This window comes from Tursiops truncatus, chromosome 2 (genome assembly GCF_011762595.2).
Source record: "Tursiops truncatus isolate mTurTru1 chromosome 2, mTurTru1.mat.Y, whole genome shotgun sequence".
Lineage (NCBI taxonomy): Eukaryota > Metazoa > Chordata > Mammalia > Artiodactyla > Delphinidae > Tursiops > Tursiops truncatus.
This window is the reverse complement of record NC_047035.1, coordinates 108553301-108570982: the sequence shown is the minus strand read 5'-3', so window position 1 is coordinate 108570982 and position 17682 is coordinate 108553301. Positions and strand designations below refer to the sequence as shown.

The 17682-nt window shown below is 44.0% G+C and overlaps 2 protein-coding genes across 7 annotated transcripts in view; one reads left to right on the top strand and one right to left on the bottom strand.

Annotated features, from left to right (window-relative positions):
* The first annotated feature begins 1239 nt into the window (after positions 1-1239).
* Positions 1240-15844, top strand: LCTL (lactase like). Of its 4 annotated transcripts, XM_033851858.2 has the most exons (14): positions 1240-1359; positions 1927-2066; positions 2478-2641; positions 3245-3332; positions 3643-3752; positions 4404-4532; positions 4635-4730; positions 6347-6401; positions 6495-6656; positions 9869-10143; positions 10857-10983; positions 11157-11356; positions 12235-12298; positions 13984-15844. In XM_033851858.2, exons 2-14 carry the CDS (start codon positions 1949-1951, stop codon positions 14097-14099), a joined length of 1704 nt encoding a protein of 567 aa, XP_033707749.1. In that variant the 5' UTR covers positions 1240-1359; positions 1927-1948; the 3' UTR covers positions 14100-15844. The 4 variants fall into 4 exon arrangements, with proteins under 4 accessions (XP_033707749.1, XP_033707750.1, XP_033707752.1 ...); XM_033851857.2 differs by lacking the exon at positions 1240-1359 and having other exon boundaries at positions 1693-2066; XM_033851859.2 differs by lacking the exons at positions 1240-1359; positions 12235-12298 and having other exon boundaries at positions 1690-2066.
* ZWILCH (zwilch kinetochore protein) overlaps positions 13711-17682 on the bottom strand; it is a 39368-nt gene continuing 35396 nt past the window's right edge. For all 3 annotated transcript variants that reach the window (XM_019948714.3, XM_019948707.3, XM_019948721.3), the window contains 2 exons: positions 15367-15484; positions 13711-14261 (listed from right to left, as the gene is read on the bottom strand). In XM_019948714.3, coding sequence (XP_019804273.1) covers positions 15396-15484 — 89 coding nt within the window. In that variant the 3' untranslated portion in view covers positions 13711-14261; positions 15367-15395. The remainder of the gene's footprint in view (positions 14262-15366; positions 15485-17682) is intronic.

Here is a 17682-nt window from a genome sequence, read left to right as displayed (position 1 = left end):
CTGCTCACCTGAGGACACAGCCCTGCCTGGTCACTGTAGGACAGATGCAAGAGGAGAGAAGATACCAAGCTGCCAGGTCCCCAAACACACCTCAGAGCCTTTGCTCATGCCGTCCCCTCTGTCAGTTCCCACGCCCTACGTGCTCCACACCATCTGGCGAGTGCTTCCATATCCTTCAAGTATCTTGTCCAATGTCCCCTCCCTCCCTGCACCTCTACAGTGTTCTGTCCATCCTTCCATTAGAGCCCTGATCCCTGGCACAGTGTTTATTTTTATTGATTGATTGATTTGATTTGATTTTTGCACAGCGCTTAAAACCACCTTGCTTTCACACTCCCTCTGGCCTCCCTGTCCGGCAAGATCCCCAACCCCTGGAGGACTCAGACCAGGTCCCACCTCACTCTGGCAGAAAGAAATGAATCCACCACAAAGGGGTCATAAGACCTGTCCCGTTAAGGATCTACGGTGGGGCTTAGCTGAAGGTAGGGAGGCTGAAGGCTGAGTGAGATGCAGGGAGCCGCAAGTGGGGGGAGGGAGGGAAGGGCTATGGAGAGGTGAGGGCACCGTAGTGAAGGAAGCACAGTGGGGGCCTCCTTGGCAGCCTGGGTGGAGAGCAGGAGGTGCTGAGCTTCCAGGGAGGGTGTGATCTAGCTGCCACTTGTGCTTTTTTTTTTTTTTTTAATATATCTTCTTTTTTTTTTTGGCCATACGGGGAGGCTTGTGGGATATTGGCTCCCAGACCAGGGCTCTATCGACCCAGGCCCACAGCAGTGAAAGCACCGAGTCCTAACCACTGGACCGCCAGGGAATTCCCCAGACAGTCGTGATTCAATGAGTGAGTCAGTAAAGGAATGAATGAGGGATCCAAAGAGAGGAGGGTGATGTGGGAGAACCAAATTTACCTTCTACAGTGAACTTTCTCTGGCAGCAGGAAGGGGTGGACACAGAGACAGATGCCCACACACACTACTCCCCACCCAGCCACCACCTGGAGTTTCATAGGCTGAGATGGGCTGAAGGCAGCACACTGGGCCCAGAAGGGACCAGGGGACTGGGTTACTGCTCCTCTACCCTGGGAGGGGGCTGACTGGATGCCCCGGGCCCAGGGCCAAGCTTCCTGGCTGCTGACTCAGGCCCCGCTGGCCAGCTCAGCATTCCTGCCCTCCCCAATGAATTGGGGCTATTGAAGCTCTTTGTAGGGGGGTTAGGCCACTGGTCACGCCCCCAACCAGAGCCTTCGCTGGGCTGAGGCTCTGCTCTTGGGGGGGGGGGGCGCACAGGCCCTGAGGGGGTCAGTCTGACAGTGCTCTGGCCACCAGCTGCTACTCTGGGGGTGTCTGGGACCGAGGACAATCCTGGGTAAGCTGGCTAGGCTGGCATCAGAGAGGGGAGCCCAGGGAAAGGGAATTGCCCTGACCCTTAGGACAGAAGACCCTGGGATGGTGACCCTGCTCATGACCCCCGGCTCGGGGAGGGGTCTGTCTCTTTGCATAGGCCACAGTGTGTAGGTGGGGTGCTGCAGGGGCTCTGTGGGTTGTCCTGCCAGCCCCATCAGACTGGAGCGTCCCTAAGGCAGAGTGGTTTCCCCATCAGACTGAGGCCATCACAGGGTATAGGCTGGGTCTCCCCCATAAGATAGGGACAGGGGTGGTTTGAAGCGTTGCCTATCAGACCCAGAGTTCCTCATGCCCGGTCTTTGTCCTCCTTAGTGTTTAACTTGGGAATCCTATCTGGAGAACAGCCTCAGCCTGTGCTGGTGGGTCCCAGCAAAGCCAGGGACTAGCTGACCCCAGAAGAACCAACGCTTCTCTAGATAAAGCGCCTCCACCCCGTCCCACCTCCTCCCCTCCTTTTTCCCCAAAGCCAGGATCTTCCCCCCCAAGCCCTGGCTGCATGGGCCTACACCTGTCAGATGTGCTTTTTCAGGTATGGGGGAGAGCCGGGAGCCATGAAGCCAGTGAAGGCTGTCACTCTTTGGTGGGTGCTACTGCTGGTGTCCAGGCTGGGGGCCACCAGGAAGGAATCCCTAGAAGAGGGCTCCTTCTACTATGGAACCTTCCCACTTGGTATGTCCACTCCTCCGTTGGTCTGTCCGTCTGTCCATTTGTCTGTCAGATTGCCTACCTTGGCTGACTTGTCAAGGAGTTTGGTGTTTCAGCTTCCTTACAGGTAGGATGGGGAAAATAACTCCATGTAGTTGTTCTGAAATAAAAGAAGTTCCTAACAGAATTTTTTTAAAGTTACTGTATAGATAGTAAATGCAAATCAGAGCTAAAATGGTACAGATGAATGCTTTTAACGTATTGTGTCTCCCCCCCTCTCCTCGCCCTACCACACATGCTCCCACTCCTAGGGAGACAGGGCAGGCTGCTGGGGAGGGGGCTTGCCTTGTGGCCAGGGAGGCACAGCCCAGGGTCCCAGTACTGGGTGGGGAGTGGGAGGGGACTCAGAGCCCAGCTTGGGGTCTCCATTTGCAGGCTTCACCTGGGGCGTGGGCAGTTCCGCCTTCCAGACTGAGGGTGCCTGGGACCAGGACGGGAAAGGGCCCAGCATCTGGGACACCTTCACGCACAGTAGGAAAGGGAATGTGCTTGGGGAGGAGACTGCAGACGTGGCCTGTAACGGCTACTACAAGGTCCAGGTGAGTGATGGGTGTGCATGTGTGTGTATGATTGAGCATCACCTAGGGAGAGTTGGGAGGTGACAGACATATTGGGGGAACCCGAGTGACAATGTCAACCAAGTGCTCTGCTAAACATCCCCAGTCCCAGTGCAGCCAAGCGGGGAGGGGTCGGTGGTGACTGGGGCTTGGGGAGGGAGTGCCAGGATGTGGGAAGGTGGATGAAGGAGGAAAGGAAAGTTGGGCCCCACCTGAGCCAGTGCCTTAGTCTAAGCGATGGGCAGCTGAAGGGCTGAGGCCATGACCCCAGGGCCTACAGGCCACAGTAGCCTGAACCCCTGGTCCCTGCATGGGAATGGGCCCCCTGTGGGAAGAGCGGGACCAGCTCATCCTCTGTCCCTTTGCTCAGCACCCACTTTCCTCTCTGGATTGGGGATCCATCACCCTGATGGATTTCTCAAAGCATCCTCATATCCTGCATTTTACTTGACTCCTGGCATAGCCCCAGGCGTAAGCGGGGGCAGGTGGCGTCACACCTGTTGCGTAGATGAAGAGTACGTACAGGAGGGGCCTTAGTGGGGTCCGGCTGACCCTGCCCCGCACCCACCACCTCTGTCTGCACAGGAGGACGTCGCTCTGCTGAGGGAGCTGCACGTCAGCCACTACCGGTTCTCCCTGTCCTGGCCCCGGCTCCTGCCCACGGGTGTGCGAGGTGAGCTAAGGCCACACTGCCCCAGCCCAGGAGTGGCCCCTTTTGGCCGCGCTGGCTTTGTGGGGACACCAGAGAGTCCTGGGCGGCGAGAACAGCCCATGAGCACAGTTTCCCCAGCAGCAGCTCTCACGGGTTCTGCAGGTAGCTGGGCTCCCAGCAGTAGCTATTCCACCATCTGAGACCCGAGTGCTGGTGGGCTGGTGGGCGCCTTCAGGGCTACAGAAAGCTCCAGGGCCCAGGAATAGTGCACTTCAGAAGGTCAAGGCCAAGGTCCTTTCTCATCAAGTCCCCCCTTTTATTTCGCCTTCAGCTGACGGGGTGAACAAGAAGGGAATCCAATTCTACAGTGACTTCATTGACGCCCTTCTGAACAGCAACATCACCCCCATCGTGACCCTGCACCACTGGGATCTCCCACAGGTGAGGCTGCGCAGGCTCAGAGGCCCAAGGGGAGCTCAGCTCAGCAGGAGGGAGCCTGATCTGGGCACTTGGGGTTGCCAAGGTGGAGGTAAAGGCTGGGGTCTGGGCTCTGGCTCGGGACAGGAAGATGGCAGGGAGTGAAGAAGAAATCTCCCAACTTACCCACGGCGGAGAGGTCCCACTGGTTTAACCGATGTTTGTAATAAGTGGTAAGCGCAGATTTTGATGTTTTCCAAAACATTTGGCCTGGAAACGACAACTCAGACTATAAAGAAAGAAGCATCTTTTGAGTAAGAGTTGATGGAATAATGAGCAAGTTTGTTTAGCCTTTTCTCCCCCAGGTTGTTAGAACTGTATGTGCTCATATACGAGCGCCCCCTCCCAAGTGATTTCCATAAAGCCTCAACATGCTTAAGAACCTCACAGTTAGACATCACTATTCAAGCAGTTTTTTTCATTCGTTCAACAAGGCTCTGTGGTATCACGGCCCAGCTGGCAGAGGAGCCGCTTATGTACCTCTCTGTGACACAGGGTGGTGGGAGGTCAGAGGACAAGACATTGGCTTCAGGGAGGTGATGGGGAGAAGATGGAGTACTATCCATGCTTTAGAGGGTGGGGCACCTGCTTCTCTCTCCACCCCTCTGTTTGCAGCTGCTCCAGGTCAACTATGGCGGGTGGCAGAACGTGAGCACAGCCAACTACTTCAGTGATTACGCCAGCCTATGCTTCGAGGCCTTTGGGGACCGGGTGAAGCACTGGGTCACTTTCAGTGACCCTCGGGTAAGCAAGGCCCCCCTCCAGGTGGGAAAACCCACTTTCCAGGCAGGAGTGTACCCTGTCATTTCTCACGGGTCCTGTGCTCCCCACTTGCCATCCCTGCAGACAATGGCAGAAAAAGGCTACGAGACGGGCCACCACGCACCTGGACTGAAGCTCCATGGCACGGGCCTATACAAGGCGGCACATCACGTCATTAAGGTGAAGTGGGTCCTTCTGGGAGTGAAGGCTGGGTTCAAGGTGGAAGGGTGAGTCCCAGTGACAGCTGAGCCCACCCCAGGGCCCGAGTCTGAGCCCAGTCATCTGCCACCTCACCTTAACATGGTCCCCTTCCCTTCCATGAGGATCTATGAGGTAGTGTCCTGCCATCCAGGACTCTGCTGGACACTGCAGCCCAGATGACAGCGTGACTGCTCCCTATAGCGCTTGCAATCTAGCCAAGGGGCTGGAGCACATGCATGTGAAAACTGTCACCTACAGGTCTAAACTCTTTTGTGAGGAATGGTGACAGGAGGAAGTGGGGGGATGACAGTGAGCTAGGGGCTAGCATCTTCAGTGACCGAGCAGAAGTAACTGGAGGTTGGTGAATGACAGCAGCAGGAAGGGGTTAGGAGTGCTTGTCTGATAGCATGGACTTCAAAGGACCTGGAGTTTTTGAAGGAGGAAAGAGAAGTAGTTTGGAAGCAGCAACAAAGAGCAAGACAGGCACTCTCCTAAGGTGTGTGGGGTGTGAGGGGAAAAAATGGCGTCTGCTGGAAAGAGCTGCCGTGGCTGCGGTCTTTAGGGGCAGTCAGGCTCAGTTAGGGCAGAAATTGAGGGGGACATTGAGAGGAGATAACGACGGGCGAATTACAAGGCTATTGGAAAGGCTTGAGAAGCAGCGGGGGGGTTGGTCACATTCCAGGACATATATGAGGGTCCAGGTGATGATGACTGGGGAACAGGGGTGTGAGGCATGATGGCCCCAATGGACTCTCAACAGAAGGTGGACAATCTGATCAGGCGGGCAGGCAGGGGATCACTGGGGACATACCAGACCCTCAAATTCATGTCAGCAAGAGAACTTTCTCATCTTTCCCTATTTGGCTTAGGGTTTCTTAAACTGTGACTATTTAAAGGGCAGGGCTCTGAATATATCAGTGGGTCCCTGGGAGAGAACATGGAGAGAAGGCAGGTTGGCACATTTTGGATTCTGTTTCTCAAGACTGTTCCAGATGCTTGGTATTATATTTTCCTAACTTCCTGAGCACCTATGCTGAAAGCACTGCCTAGTTACTACAGAGGACAACCAGGAACGAAACAAGACACATTAGCAAAAATCTTAGAAACAATAAATAACACAGTGTGGTGGCTTATGTGTTTATGCCAGATTTAGAGCAAGTTTCCTCCACAGCACAAAGAAAATGGAGGTCAGAGGAAGGGAGACTATGGATTAGGCTAATCAAGGCTGGACTCATGAAAAGCATAGGACTTAAAATGATCTCTAGGGCTTCCCTGGTGGCGCAGTGGTTGAGAGTCCGCCTGCCGATGCAGGGGACACGGGTTCGTGCCCTGGTCCGGGAGGATCCCACGTGCCGCAGAGCGGCTGGGCCCGTGAGCCGTGGCCGCTGAGCCTGCGCGTCCGGAGCCTGTGCTCCGCAATGGGAGAGGCCACAACAGGGAGAGGCCCGCGTACCGCAAAAAAAAAAAAAAAAAAAAAAAAAAAAAAAAAAAAAAAGATCTCTAGAGTTAGGAAGGAGAGAAAGGCCACCCTGGGTTGAAAGGGAGGAGAGAAATGAATGAGGCAGACATCTCCGATGGGCTCCTTTCTCTTCCAGGCCCATGCCCAAGCCTGGCACTCCTACAACAACACATGGCGCAGCAAGCAGCAAGGTGAGCCCCGCCACCATGTGCGCTGAGAACAGACGGGTGACCAGAGGAGCAATGTCACTGCGTGCCACCCCCTTTTCTCTCTCTTCTTATAAGGTCTGGTGGGGATTTCATTAAACTGCGACTGGGGGGAACCTGTGGACATTAGTAACCCCAAGGACATAGAGGCTGCCGAGAGATACCTACAGTTCTGCCTGGGCTGGTTTGCCAACCCCATTTACGCCGGTGACTACCCACAAGTCATGAAGGACCATATCGGTGAGCCACGTCACGTTTTTAAGACTCCAGATACCAAGCAACGGTATTGAGCTCAAGTGAAATGACCAAAAGGCAGGGGGATAGAAGAACACACTGGGTTGGTTTGGGCGAGGCACTCGAGGGATAAGCCAGCTCCCAAAGAGTTTAGAACTGATTATTCAAACTGGGAGGGTGGGGGACATCCAAACAAATTCCTAGACCCGGAAATTGAGAATTTCAGAATCCAGGGGAAAAAACTTAGCAATTCTCTAGGCTGCTCTCTTTTGTGTTCTGTTCTCCTGTCTCCTCCCCACTCCACTCCATCCAACTGTAGTGAAGTAGGAGTGAGAAGTCAAAGACACAGTCATGGGTGGAGTCAGTCCTATTGCTGGTTCTTTCTGCCACTTGAGAAATACTTTCCAAGCTCTAGTTTCCACAGTGTCAGAGAATAAAGACAGAGCTCACAAGGCTGTATTAATTTCAATGCTTTTAACTGCCACATAACAGAAAACTCCAAATAAAATGGCTTGAAAAGTAGGAGATTTATCATCTCACCTGAAATCCAGAAAAGGATAATCCCCAGCTAATTAATCCAGCCCTCAGGGTTGTCTTTGAGAACCCAGACTCAGTCCATCTTTCCACTCTGGCACTTTTAGCTAGCTCATCAGCCACTCCCCAAGGCCACAGGATGGCTGTAGCAGCTCCAGGCATCACCTTTACACATCAACACCCTGAGGCAGAAGAAAAGGGAACAGTACTATCATATCTGTTTTTAAGAACAAGGAAAATCTTCCCAGGAAGCAGCATCTACTCCCAGCTGACTTCCCGCTGTGCCTCAAGGGACAGAATTGTCAAATGCCCCAAGGTGCCCTAGACCACCAGGGCTAGAGAGCCTCAGAGCCTGGGGAGGGGTCAAGGCTCCCAGAAAGGATGTGGCCCTTTGGAAGGGGATGAGAAAAGAGGGCATGGAAGAAGACAGGCAGGGGTCTATTGGGTAGGCAACCAGCAGTGTCTGGCTCTAGGAATCTAAACATATAACTGTGATTCAGAGGTATCAGCCCACTCCTCCCTAAAAAAGACAAGGATGACAGTGAAATAGGCTATATCTCATACATCAAGGCTATTTTAGATGTTTGACTAAGAACGTTTCAACATTTCAACATTTCAAAAATTTCCCTTTCTAAAGCACCATTTATCAAGACTTGTCTGGAATAGGAGGCAGCAAGTTCTAATTCCAACTCTGCCACTAACCAGTGAGTGATTCTGAGCAAGGTGCTTCACCTCGTCCTGTCTCAGTCTTATCACCTAAAAATGAAGGGATTAGACAAAATAATCTCTAAAAATCTTTTGACGATAACCAGTTCTGTGATATGTTCTGTACACATACACTCAAAATCTTGAGAATGATTTCCTCAAGATGCGTAAGGAAAAAGCCCTCACAATGGGACAATGCCCATATGGAACATTCCTGCAGACACACCCCATCATTCACATGCTGTTTGCTCTCTTGGGACCCTCAGAGGCCACTGCAGGCACTACAAGATTGTACTAAAAAGCCAAATTGATTACCTATCATAGAACAATTCTTGGGCTTAAAGCCAATAATCCCAGACCCCACCAACTCCAACTCTATGATAATTCAAGTGGGAACAGGGCTCAATTTTTCCCTTATACAATGTGGAAAGAAGGATCCTTTAAGTAGTTTTTTCTTTTTCTTTTCTTTTTCTTTTGTTTCAGCATTATTAAGTATAACTGACAAATAAGACAATTAGTATTTTCTTTAGTAGTGAAAGCATTCTGCCTGAAATCTCATTCACAAATTACTTCCAGGCATCTCAGAAGCAGCCCTTCATTCACAATAAATATATGAAGAAAGGTAATTCTAGACGAGTGCTGTCCAATAGAACTTTTGGTGATCATGGAAATGTTCTCCATGTCCCCTATCTGTGCTGTTCAATATGACAGTCTGTAGCCATTTGTGTCTATTCAAATTCAAATTAAACAAAATTAAAAATTCAATCCTTCAGTGTGCCTGAGTTGAAGCTGCAGTCACATTAGCCATATTCCAGTAGCCACATATGCTGAGTGGCTATTGTAGTAGACACTACAGTGACAATTCCTGTGGTTTTTCTCAAATTACTACATGTAACTGAAAGTAATAACATGCTAATAATTTAAAGGAATTTAATAATGCAATCTTTTCACTCATTTAATCTAAGCCAGCAGTCTCTTTGGAAACATTTTTATGGCTACATTTTAGATCAACTCATAAAAATGTTACTTCTCTTTATACATTGATTTAAAACTTTTTTTGCATAGATTATACAAGGACATGTTTCACATGTTTTGAAGTACAAAAAAGTGAAAAAAGTTAAGCTTCCTTCCCTCCCCCACCCACTGCTCCTATCCTCCCCAGAAGGAAGTACACTTCCAGAGATGCATTGTGCACGTGTGCGCAAGAACACTGCTGCTCGGTATGTGTATATACTTGCATGTACTGTATGTATGCAACACTCTGCATCTTTGTTTCACTTGAGCATCCGTCTTGGCGCTCGTCCTTGTCGTGTATGAAGCACTGCCTTATTCATTCTCATGGCTGCATAATGTGGTACTGATGGATATCCCATCATGTTTTTAACCAGTCTCTCCTGACAGACCTTCAGGGTGCTTCTAATCTTTTGCTACTCAATCTGTAATGAAGATCCTTGTACATACATCCTTTTACATGAGTAAAGTGTAGGATAAGCAGATTTAGAATTGGTCGGTGAAAGGACACACACTTTTACAATTTTGAAAGATAGGACATTGCCCAACACAGAGGTGATGTTAGCTTACACTACAACAAGGCCTGAACGTGACCGTGTCTCTCCGCACGCTACCACTGGCCTCCTCCAGTTCCCTTCCCAGAGGCAAGCAAAATTACCAATTTTTGATGTAAGGAATAACCTAGTTCTTTTTTCCAGATAGCTACACAATTGTCCACACACGTTACTGAGTAATCTGTAAAAATATTACTTTTAAGCAACATAAACTTAAAAATTTTTGGCTAGCTTTCAAATGTCAAAATTCCAGTTTGAAAGGCTAAGGTCATAATTTCCACACAGATGAATTCCAAAGCCCAGGATCTGGATAACAGCTTTCATGTCAACATGCCAGTATCATCATGGTACATGACAAGAGAATGATTGTGAGAAAATAAAACTTGGTTAAATTCTGTTTTCTTCTCTCATTAGGAAGAAAGAGTGCAGAGCAAGGCCTGGATATGTCGAGGTTACCGGTGTTCTCACTCCAGGAAAAGAGCTACATTAAAGGCACATCTGATTTCTTGGGATTAGGTCATTTTACGACTCGGTACATCACAGAAAGGAACTACCCCTCTCGCCAGGGGCCCAGCTACCAGAACGACCGTGACCTAGTTGAACTGGTTGACCCAAACTGGCCTGATCTGGGGTCTAAATGGCTACATTCCGTGCCATGGGGATTTAGGAGGCTTCTCAACTTTGCTCAGGTGATTATTACATTAAGCTAAAGGACATTTTTTACCTGAATTCATGTTCTTATAGTATAAGCTCAGGTGCCTACATTTTAAAGTTAATTAAAAAACCCAGTTACTTATACTTCAGAAGCTACTCGATATAGGCCTTAAAGAAAGACTAGAAAAGAAAGAAAGAAAGAAAACAACAAGAAAGACTAATGTGGACTTCTCTAGTGGTCCAGTGGTTAAGACTCGGTGCTTCCATCGCAAGGGGCACGGGTTTGATCCCTGGTTAGGGAAGTAAGATCCTGCATGCCGCACAGCATGGCCAAAAAAAAAAAAAAAAGATGAATGCCTACTATGAATAATCATATATATAGATCATATACATTGTTGTTATACATTATATAAATTATATTCATGTAATATAATATGCACATATTTCATATGACTATATATGTATATATATAATATACATATTTATATATAAAACTTTAAAATTCTTATCTCATATTTAGTTATTTTGCTGCTCTTCTCACCTGTACTGGAATATGTGGGAAAGAACAAGCCCTGAAGCATATTTTCTCTAAAATGATGCTTTGTCAAGAAATATATTCTTCTATATGAACTTGCCTCCTGCCTACACTCATCTCTAAATAAACATGTTAAGTGGCATCTACTAAACGCTAAACACACCCAATTAGAATATGGCAGCTTTCAATATGTGTTCCCATGATTCGTTTCAGACTCAATACGGCAATCCACCCATATATGTGACAGAAAATGGAGCATCTCAAAAACTACACTGTACCCAATTATGTGATGAGTGGAGAATTCAATACCTTAAAGGATACACAAATGAAATGCTAAAAGGTGAGATACAAACGGTCTTCACGTATCTTTCTATTTAACTTGGGCAAAATCTGATAATACACGATTGACTAAAACGTGTTTCTAAATCTCATAGATGAAAACATTTAAGATTATCTTCGCAATACTATTTTTCCAAGAAAATGAAATATATTAAAAATGGAATGTCTTTGCAGCTATCAAAGATGGTGCTAATATAAAAGGGTATACTTCCTGGTCTCTGTTGGATAAGTTTGAATGGGAGAGAGGATACTCAGATAGATATGGATTCTACTATGTCGATTTCAACAAGAAAAATAGGCCGCGCTATCCAAAGGCTTCAGTTGAATATTACAAGAAGATTATCACTGCCAATGGGTTTCCCAATCCTCAAGAGGTAGGAATAATTATCAGTGTTACTCATTCTGGATTTTAGAAGAGCTAGGTAGCTGGGGTGTAGAGTTTGGCAAGTGGGCCCATTGTTTCTTTCCCTTTCACCACCTCTCTGCTTGTTTGCTTAGAATGGGGTAAGGACACTGTAAAATGCAATCCTAGCACACAGAGCATTAAGGGCAGACTAGGGTTATGCAGGAGTCCTGTTTACTTTAGGTTATGACAGTCAACAGAAACTGTGATTTAAATGTTATCCTAAATGTTGTATCTTAATGCAAACAAATACTACCTATTCTTCAACATACATGAAAAGTTAAGTAAATTGAATATATAATGACCGTATAATCTTCACTTCTTTTCCCACCAAATTGTACAGTGATGCAAATGCACTGGTTCCAAAATGAGATTAAAAGTAATAATTTAAAAAATCCTTTAAAACCTCCCATTTTCAATAACCTACAAATTTTTCTGTCAGCTCTCTATTCTGTATGCTGCTGCACCTAATGGCAGGGAATATAAGTTGTAATTTAGAGTGTCTTAATTAAAAAAAAAACTCATTTGTTTATCCACATTCTTTAGAGTGAGCCTAGTGGGACTATAAATAGAAGCAGTGACTGATAACTATCAGGTATTCACTAGTTTTGCATTACTAGAAAAGACAGTAATTGCATTATTAGAAAAAGATAGCTAGATTATAAGCTTAAGAATAAAAACTGTTCTTTGGCTCCCTCACAATGATGCACATAGGCATTCAATAACTATTAACTGATTTAAACTACGAGCAGATTAAAAAAATATATTTCTTACCCCATATTATTCCAAACATGATTTCAAACAGCAAAAAACTAGTTTAAGACAACTTATCAAGTGGGTTTTTATTAGGTGGAAAGTTGGTACCTCAAAGCCTTGGAAACTTGCTCTATCAACAACCAGATGCTTGCTGCAGGTGAGTTTAATTCTTTGATAATTAAACCATGTAATTACGTATGCAATGGTATTACCAAAATCTCAAAATGTGGACCCACCTTAAGTCAATCTTCCAAAATCACATGATTAGAAATGGACTTTCCTTTACTTTGAAGCAATGTCAAATTTCTATCAGCACTTAAAATGTTTTAAAAATCTACCATGGGCTTCCCTGGTGGCGCAGTGGTTGAGAGTCCGCCTGCCGATGCAGGGGACACAGGTTCGTGCCCCGGTCCAGGAAGATCCCACATGCCGCGGAGTGGCTGCACCCGTGAACCATGGCTGCTGAGCCTGCGCGTCCAGAGCCTGTGTTCCGCAACGGGAAAGGCCACAACAGTGAGAGGCCCATGTACCAAAAAAAAAAAAAAAAAAAAAAAAATCTACCATGAAAAAGAAATAGCTACTCTAGTTTGATTCTGAATCATACTGTAAATTTATAAATCTACTATTTATAAATTTATCTACTCTAGTTCGATTCTGAATCATACTGTAAATTTATAAATCTACTATTGTGTTATAGTGGGCTTTGTTGGAAGGAGGGAGAAATTCAACCATTATACCAAATGGAATGAAGAAAAATCAAACACTCTAGATATTATATTCACTCATTCAGCAAGTAATTATGAAGCAGTCACTATTGACTCAAGGGTGTTTTAAGCCCTGGGGACATAGCAATAAACAACAAGGTCCCTGCTCTCACAGAAGGCATTTCTAATGCAACAGGATCTAAAAGGATCAGAGATGTAGAATAACCAGGATGTAACCAGGCATCAAGAAATGCCAACGCATATCATTTGTTTCTTTGAATTTTGTCTTTCTCTCTATATAAGGGCAACCAGAGAAATACACTTCCTGTTTTAATGAATTCATCTTCCATGTGGTATCAGAGGTGGAAAATGCTAGACCAAATCCTACCAATTCAACTATTTTTACAGGCCAATATACCACTGTCCCCTCCCACCTCATCTAAATAATCAGGCAAATATTAAAGATGTATATTCCATTAAACTAAAATAAACTTAATGTAGAGACATGATGTAGAATTTACTGTTGAGCCCATGAGCTCCATGAGAATTGGGCCTGTGCCTTATTTATCTCGGTAACCAAGGGTGCCTGGCACAAAACTTAAAAGCAGGTATTTCGTAAATGTCCACTACAACGTTAATGCACTTGAAATATGCTTATGATTTAACTCTTAAAGACTGTTTAGCTGTGTTAAGAATGACCATGAAAATTTTCAATTCAGAAATTCCTATACCTCTTAAGATATACAATAAACATTTTTGAAAGGATGCAAATGTTTTCCAAGGAATTTTCTTTCCTAAATCCCCCCAAAGAGAATTATAGAAACTGAGGAATATGGCTGCTAATATTCTGAGTAAGCACTAGCACTGACATACATTTAGACTTTATTACAGTACCTATGGAAGAACCAAATTTAAGCATTCTTAATCCATATTTTCTGAAATATCTTACAAAGCCCTCACATAATTTTTTTATAACATTTAATTTACCAGGTTCTCTTTTATAGCAAATGAGAATAATTAGCAGTGTGATGATGCCATTTTCCAAGTTTATCCAGACAACTGAAGCTTTCAGGATGAAGCTGCATTCGCCAAAATGACCACATTCTCATCTGCCATGTTGCTCTCTCCCCCTCCGCAGAGCCTTTTCTAAGTTACATGCAGATCATGACGGAGATCATGGTACCTACAGTCTGCACCCTCTGTATACTAATCGCTGCAGTTCTCCTGATGCTTCTGCTGAGGAGCCTGAGCTGAGACAGGGTCATCCATTTTGTAGCTGCATCTTTCACAGAGAACCTTCAGGATCTTCTTCAGGATCTTCCTCCTTTTGCTCCTTCGAAGGTTTACATACATCTGTTTTCAGGTTCTGTGATAATTACCTTCCCACCACCTCTCTCTCTCTTTTTTTGGCTTGAGCTGGGATTGAAGAATTAGAAAATAAAAATACGCGTAAATGAAATAAAAATCACCTGTAATCTCACCCCTCTCAAAGTCAATGTTAATATTTTGCTGTATATTATGCATTGATTTTCATTTTGCAAAAAGGGATCACAGTGCACAAACTGTTTTGTAACTTATCTCATTTTAAAATCTGTCTGGAAATATTATTTTAATGTAGAAATGATTGCCACATTAGCACTGCCCTACACATGACGGACAAAATCAATCCTTTAGATATAACAGTCCTTTCAGACTGTAAATCCTATCAGGCAACCATGAAAAAGCATTAGGTGGGTACCAAGTAAATGAGCATATATATTTTTCTAAAAGAAATTTTCTTATGCTAAATATCCTTTACTCAATGAAATACCTCAAAGAAATATTATATATTGATTATTTAATTTATATATCTTCTATGTAACTAAATATTCTGTTTTTTCTAAGTCCATTTTATTCTTAACTATGCTAAAATGCTAAAATTAATATCCATCTATTTGGGTACAAAACACGGCTTAAGAGAAAGAATGATGTTAGGCATTTTATCCATTATCTGATTCTACTTAATGTTGTTTGTGAAACACAAAAACAGTAAGATCGTAGAAAAGGCTATTCCATTAATTCTTTTGGTTAATACTACCTCAAGTTAAACATTTTAAAAAGGGTATTTACATCTGGGACTTAGTCCTACAATTGGGCTGGTTACAACTGTTTTTAACAAAACTTTGCTTTCAATGTCAAATTGGCATGCCCGTTTAAGGTTTTTCTCTTCCATCAATGGTTTTGAGACCAAACTCTCCTTCTACTATATATACAGATTTCAAATGCAAAGACATTACCACTCAAAAATTTTTTTTTCCATTTCTCCGGTTTTAGGATTAAATTGTCAGTTGACTACAGAAGGTAGAAAGGAAATTAAAGATTTGCACTGCTCAGTAACAGCTGGTAAGCCTTTTATGTGATTACTAATAATCCATATCCCAAATGTATTAAATCAGCATTTATGTTGTAGAAAGAAAAAAAGAAAAAAGTAAGGTATTTAAGACATTATAAAGTATTTGCAGAGAACAAAAAGTGAACATACCACCTTACAGAGGGCCCCATCAGCACACTTCACTTGAAATGCACCTGGCTGCAGGTAACCATGTTAGTAAAGGATATCCTTTCTTCCAGGCTACCGTTTAATGTTAATTCAGAAAAATCTATAACCAGAGAGAGAGATCAGAATTGAATTCATCAACAATTCATTGAACTGTTTTTCTGCTAAGTTACTGCTGAATTTTACAACAATCAAGAGGTAGTCTGAATGATGTGTCTTCTACTTTAAAAGAACTTGTTAGACAAAAATCAGCAAAGACAATTCCTTTTAATAGTCAACCCTCTTGATGCATTGAAAATATGACTAAACAAACTAAAGTAGATTTTTAAAAATTATATATTCGGGGGGAATTCCCCAGCAGTCCAGGGGTTAGGACTCCACACTTCCACTGCTGGGGGCCCAGGTTGGATCCCTGGTCCAGGGAACTAAAATCCCACAGGCTGCACAGTGCAGCCCCCCCCCCCCCACAAAAATTATATATTTTTAATTTGGTAAGCTACTGCTTTATTTTTTAATGCCTCCTCCACTACAGTTAAATATAACTGTCTTCTTCCAATTGTAATATATATTTCAGAAAACATTTTCTACTTAGGATTTATAGTCTTAGGGCTAGACACATCCATTTTTTTCTCCTGAAGATTGTTGTATTTCAAAATCAAATGATACAATTAACATTTAGATGAGATCATGTCCACTTCCTTGTGGGTCAACATTTTGGTTTCCATATTCCCACCATTACCAGCAATCATTTGCCGAGCACCCACTGGGTGAGCAGCACTCTACTGGACACTGTTTTTCTCCCCCATTAACTCCAAGTCATTATTCTCTTTTCCCAGGGCAGCTAAAAGTACACTTTTCTCTCTTCAGTCTTCCTGCTTTTGATGTCAACTGTTTTACTCAAGAGCATCATACCGTTAGGTATCTTGAAAAGCTAGTATTTGACCTAAGTGCTCAGTCCAATGAAATAGAAAGTCTAATTTTGTAAATGCCTATGATCTTTGGCCAAAAATAAATGATTATTGGACTTTAATATCTACAACTGAGGCTTTGTTTGAATAATCTATGACTTTTACAAATGAAGTCCTCCTTTAACAGTGGGTCTTGGTTTGGGCCAAAGGTCACTGAATAATTTCTAGACAAACACATCAAGAATACATAATGGGTAGAAGAGGTTATGAAGTTCAAGTCAAAATGGAGTGTGAGTGTGTTTCCAAGCACGTAAATATATGATTTCATAAAAATTCCTTATTTTCATAAAAAGAGTCACTGGACCAATACATTAGCAAATAGTTTTAACTCTAACATTCAAAATAACTTTCATTCTTTTTTGAAGCAACCTGCATTAAAAAGACTCTAAAAAAACAAAAAAGTCTCTAGAAGATAGTTCCGTATACTTCACTTATTCAGCATCATTGGAAAAGGTGTTTAATCTTGTATTAATCTCCTAACAGGTTTAATCTTAATGTAATAAAATTTATTTTAAAATGGCATTTTTGAAAAATGTATCACATTTATTCATGTCTTTTAAACTTTTAAAATCATAACACACATGTCTTTAAGAAAAAAAACCTGAAACAACAAATATAGATAAAATAAAATGTTTAAACTGGTGGTCTTCAACCTTCGTTGCACAATGAAATCACTTGGAGAACTTTAAAAATTCTGATGTCCAGGCTCTACCTCCAGCGATTCTGATTCACTTGGTCTGGGTATTAGGACTTTAAAGGCTCCCCAGATGCTTCTAATGATCAAAGCTGAGACCCACCCCTGCCCTCATCATTCCACACCTCAGGGTTGAGCTTTAGTTGTCTCCTTTCAGAGGTTTTTCTATGCCCAGGCCCATGGTTTTGCTACTGTAAACAATACTGCAATTAGTGATCTGGTCCACAGGCCTTTTTGCACATGTCTGGTTATATATGTGGAATAGATTCCTATTAATGGAACTGGTGGTCCAAAGAATGTATTCCTTAAAATTCTGGTGAATATCACCCTCCACAAAAGCCATACAACTTTACACTCCATCCAGCAGTGCGTGAGTTTCCCCCAAATCCCGGCCAGCACTGTGACACCAAACATGTTGATCTCTGCTAATCTGACAGGTGAAAGATGGTATCTACAGAATATAAATTTGCATTCCTCTTATTATAGGTGGGGTTGATCACCTTTTGCTTTTAAGATGACATTTAAATTTCCTTTTTGGTAAACGGTTCATATTACTTGCCCATTTTTTTCTACTGAGTTATTAATACTTTTCTTACAGATCTGAAAGTTCTTTATATACTAGAGAATGTAGCCCCTTTT

Coding starts and splice junctions, on each gene's coding strand:
- LCTL (XM_033851857.2), top strand. CDS start 1,913: ATGTGCTTTTTCAGGTATGGGGGAGAGCCGGGAGCCATGAAGCCAGTG. Junction 3,333..3,642: donor CCTGCCCACGGGTGTGCGAG/GTGAGCTAAGGC, acceptor TTTCGCCTTCAG/CTGACGGGGTGAACAAGAAG. Junction 10,984..11,156: donor CACAAATGAAATGCTAAAAG/GTGAGATACAAA, acceptor ATGTCTTTGCAG/CTATCAAAGATGGTGCTAAT.